The sequence below is a fragment of the Temnothorax americanus genome, unplaced genomic scaffold, assembly GCF_048541705.1.
Source record: "Temnothorax americanus isolate GAGA-0224 unplaced genomic scaffold, ASM4854170v1 Scaffold253, whole genome shotgun sequence".
Taxonomy (NCBI): domain Eukaryota; kingdom Metazoa; phylum Arthropoda; class Insecta; order Hymenoptera; family Formicidae; genus Temnothorax; species Temnothorax americanus.
Genome location: NW_027509395.1, coordinates 30768 through 34690, shown reverse-complemented (window position 1 = coordinate 34690; position 3923 = coordinate 30768). Strand labels below are relative to the sequence as shown.

The 3923-nt window shown below is 45.3% G+C and overlaps 2 protein-coding genes across 2 annotated transcripts; both read right to left on the bottom strand.

Moving 5' to 3' along the window:
- Nucleotides 1-1879: 1879 nt before the first annotated feature.
- LOC143899117 (uncharacterized) lies at nucleotides 1880-2838 on the bottom strand. The gene is made up of 2 exons (XM_077409120.1): nucleotides 2584-2838; nucleotides 1880-2389 (listed from the first exon to the last, which is right to left on the bottom strand). The coding sequence occupies exons 1-2, from the start codon at nucleotides 2836-2838 to the stop codon at nucleotides 1880-1882; spliced, it is 765 nt and encodes a 254-aa protein (XP_077265246.1).
- Nucleotides 2839-2858: 20 nt separating this feature from the next.
- Nucleotides 2859-3680, bottom strand: LOC143899116 (uncharacterized). Its single transcript, XM_077409119.1, has one exon. It carries the CDS (start codon nucleotides 3678-3680, stop codon nucleotides 2859-2861), a length of 822 nt encoding a protein of 273 aa, XP_077265245.1.
- Between the last annotated feature and the right edge of the window lie 243 nt (nucleotides 3681-3923).

Below are 3923 nucleotides of genomic sequence, written 5' to 3'. Positions count from 1 at the left end.
TCCCCCCAGTCATGTCGGTCAGTCAATTGGTTTTTGATTCGGATGATTCTGTGTTAACTTTACTTGTGGTCGCGTAGTTGTCGAGATGCAAAAGTGAGTTGTGTCGCTTCTGACAGTGTGTGCATGTAGATAATTTACACGGACTACCGCGATGAGACCGTAAGCAATTATAACATAATTTTGCATTTTTTACTACTTCGATACGCATTTGAACCGATAATTGCTTAAATTTATCGCATATGTAGAGCGGATGTCGTTTATTGTGACATGCTACACAATTACGCAACGCGTTCATCACGAAAGCCTTGTTCGAAGGATAGACTTGCTTCCTTTTTGCCGGAGGTTCGCCTTGTTTTTTACGACTTCTGACAATTTCGATCGGTCTCGCTTTGAAACACAAACAGCGGTTTTGTATAGAAATTCATATAGTTGATCGAGAGATGGGAATTCATCTCTCTCAAGAGACCTCTCCCACCTATCTAAAGTAAATTTTGGTAACTTAGTTTTGAGAATGTGAACGACCATTTCGTGCGTGACCGAAACGCCTAACGCGGTTAATAAAGCTACATGTTGTACAGCGTGTCATCGGCGAGCTTGGATATTCCGTCGGTGGTTTCTTTGTCTAATGAAGGCAAATTTAAAATCGAAGAGATATGACGCGAAATCAAAACTCTTTTCACTTCGTAAGCGCGCTTTAATACTTTGTAACGGCCTGACTTTATCGAACCCGGACTAGCTTGCTGGATCGGGAGTTCGATGAAAGGCCCAGAGACAGTAGTCAATTATTTATAGTACACACGTATTAGTTATTTTATTTAGCTCAGAATTTGAGATTACACGTAGATTGTAGGGGAACGCGGTATATTACAAGCGGTAATGCATGTGCACCTGACGTGATGTGTACGCGAACAGAATATTGCAACGCGGTATATTACAAGCGGTAGTGCATATGCACTTGGCGCGATATGTACGCGAATAGAATATCGCCACGCGGTATATTACAAGCGGTAGTGCATATGAACTCGGGAGGTATACTGAACGAAGTTTTTTACAGAAATAGCGCAACGCGGTATATTACAAACGGTAGTGCATATGCACTTGGCGCGATATGTACGCAAATAGAATATCGTCACGCGGTATATTTCAAGCGGTAGTGCATATGCACTCGGGAGGTATACTGAACGAGGTTTTTTACAAAAATAGCGCAACGCGGTATATTACAAACGGTAGTGCACGTGCACTCGGGAGATATAACGAACGCGGTTTGTACAGAGGATAACGCATCGCGGTGTGCTACAAGCGGCAGTGCAGATGCACTCGGGAGGTATAGCGAACGCGGCTCTTACAGAAATAACGCAACGCGGTATATTACAAACGGTAGTGCATGTGCACTCGCCGTAGCCGTCGGGAGTAAGTGCGATGGAGTTTCGGAGACACTCTGAAAACACTCAGTAGAGACCCACACCCTGGACTTTGTTTTGCGTGTCGCCTAGGATATGGAAGGTAGGCTTTGCCAGGAGCAGCGGAAAGCTGTAGCGTAGACGAAGTGCCGTCTCGGCGAGCGCGCCGGTTTATATATCCCTCGGCGCGGCGAGCTCGGCAGGAGAAAGGTCGATCATCAGGTGAGTTGCGCGGTGTGGGAGCGGCGCGATCCCGTGCGCTCGCTTTGGCGGGGATCGGCCTCCGTCGGCGCTCGTTGGCGTCGTGCGGGAAGGCCCCGGTTCGGCAAGTTTCCCGCGCATCGTTACAACTTTCCATGCCTTTGAATAATTAATACCGTCGATTGCAAAGATTTTTATTTTATTGGCGGCTTCGTCTTTTAATGCCGCTTTCAAGTAATGTAACTTATCGATCTCCGAGAGATCTTTCTGCGAATTGATCATATTACGGAACTCGTTTTTGAACGAAAGCCAGTCTTCGAATTTACCGTCAGATGTCGGTATTGCATGAGCCTTGAGAGCAGCAGTGCTGCGGTGAGTTCAAGTCTCAGGATGGTGAGCTGTTTGAGATGTGCTACTTTAATTTTGGAGCACACCAATGAAATCGTGGCGCCATTAGAGCCGTGGACGGTGATAAATACGACTACAGCCATTGCCAGTTGAGAAGCATCAGAAAAGCCATGAAATTTTACTGACGAGGTGCTCCATGTGTTGTACCACCGAAGTATTGAGAGCTTGATCAAGCTTGTGAGTTTTTTTCTGATGATGAGCCACCGTGATGAGACCTGGGATGGCAGTGGTTCATCCCATTGGAGCTTATGAAGCCAAAGCTCCTGCAAGAGCATCTTCGCCTTGATCACTACTGGTGATGCAAAGCCCAGTGGATCAAATATCTGAGCCACTTCAGACAAAACGAGGCGTTTGGTGAGGTGATTGGTGTGTGACGAGATCTTTGTTGAGAATGTGAATGAATTTGTCTTAATCCGGGTATTTTGATTACGCAATTGTCAAATGCAATTTGTGAGCCCTGGTCTTTTTCTGCTTGAATCGCAGTGAGCACATTTAGATGAGTCGCGTGCCACTTGGCTAATGAAAAACCGCCCGCTATGCACAAGTTCTTTAGCTGCAATAAAATTTTTATTACCTGCTGGACAGTGTTAGCGCCTCCAAAAGTGTCGTCGACATATCGACCTTGAAGGATTGACAGCACTGCAAGGGGAAAGTTGTGGCCTTCATCCTCCACCAGTTGCAGCAGTGTTCGTACTGCTAAGAACGGGGCAGCCTTGGTACCATACGTGACCGTTGTTAGATAATATGGCACTTCATTGAGCTGTTCGTCTATCCAGAGAATCCGTTGTAAATTCCAGTCATCTTTATGTACGTTGATTTGCCTATACATTTTGGTGATGTCAGTGGCAACTAAATGTCGAAATTGTCGAATCCAGAGCAAAACATCGGTGATGTCCAAATGCAACTTGGCTCCCGTGTGCATGAGATCATTAAGTGAGCGGCCGGATGTAGATGCACTCGAGCATTAAATACCACCCGTAATTTTGTGGTTGCACTGTCTGGTCTGAGCACTCCGTGATGTGGCAAGTAATATTGCGTGTGCTGACTGGACACCGGTGAAACTTCCGTCATGTGATTGAGTTCTCGATATTCGGTCATAAATTGATGATACCGACGTCGATAGTTGTGATCTTGTGAGAATCTTTTTATTAACCCCTGCAGACATCGATGAGCAGTGTGATACGAATCACCAAGAGTATCAGGTGATGATTTTAACGGAATTCGAACCGTGTATCGACCTGTTGAGTCCCGCGAAACAGTGGTCTTGAAATATTCTTCACATCTTTGCTCGTCAGAAGTAAGATCATGATTATTACTCGCAGGCACTTCTTCTTGTGTACAAAAATTCGACAATAACTCGTCGAGAGCATCTTCTCTTTCCTGAATTGAGGCATGATGCACTGCAGCAGATGCCGATGATGACGTGTCGACAGGTCCGAAAACGAGCCATACAAAAATTGATAGCTGCGCAATTAGCATCAATGGATCTTGTTTGATGATGTTGGACTTAATGATCTGCCCATATGAGTCAGCTTCAATGATGATATCCACTGGCCGTGGTGTGAGAAAATCTGGATCAGCCAAGGTTAACTTGGTGAGATGCGGCCATTCCTGTGGTGCAGCGGGCTTCTTTAAAAATGCACTCTTGTTTGAGATCGCGATCAATCGCATCGCAAGGAAATCGCGTTCGGATGCATGTCAACGCAAGCACGCATTCTATAAAATACTCGCCTAAATAACTTTGCGTCAAAGGAATAATTTTTGTCACGTTATAGCATGGATCTTTCGTTACATTCCGGAAAATTTGCTAAATGTTAGCAATAACACAGCCACGGTCGACCGGTCGCGCAAATAAAATCAAACAACAACGCTCTCGCAAAAAAAAGATCCATGCTATAAACAAAGCAGTCAAAA

Bases quoted from the DNA above. Each gene is read 5' to 3' on its own strand.
- LOC143899117 (XM_077409120.1), bottom strand. From the start codon at position 2,838: ATGTATAGGCAAATCAACGTACATAAAGATGACTGGAATTTACAACGG. The intron at 2,390-2,583 runs GTAATAAAAATT...TTCTCAACAAAG, and splicing joins GCGCTAACACTGTCCAGCAG to ATCTCGTCACACACCAATCA.
- LOC143899116 (XM_077409119.1), bottom strand. From the start codon at position 3,680: ATGCGATTGATCGCGATCTCAAACAAGAGTGCATTTTTAAAGAAGCCC.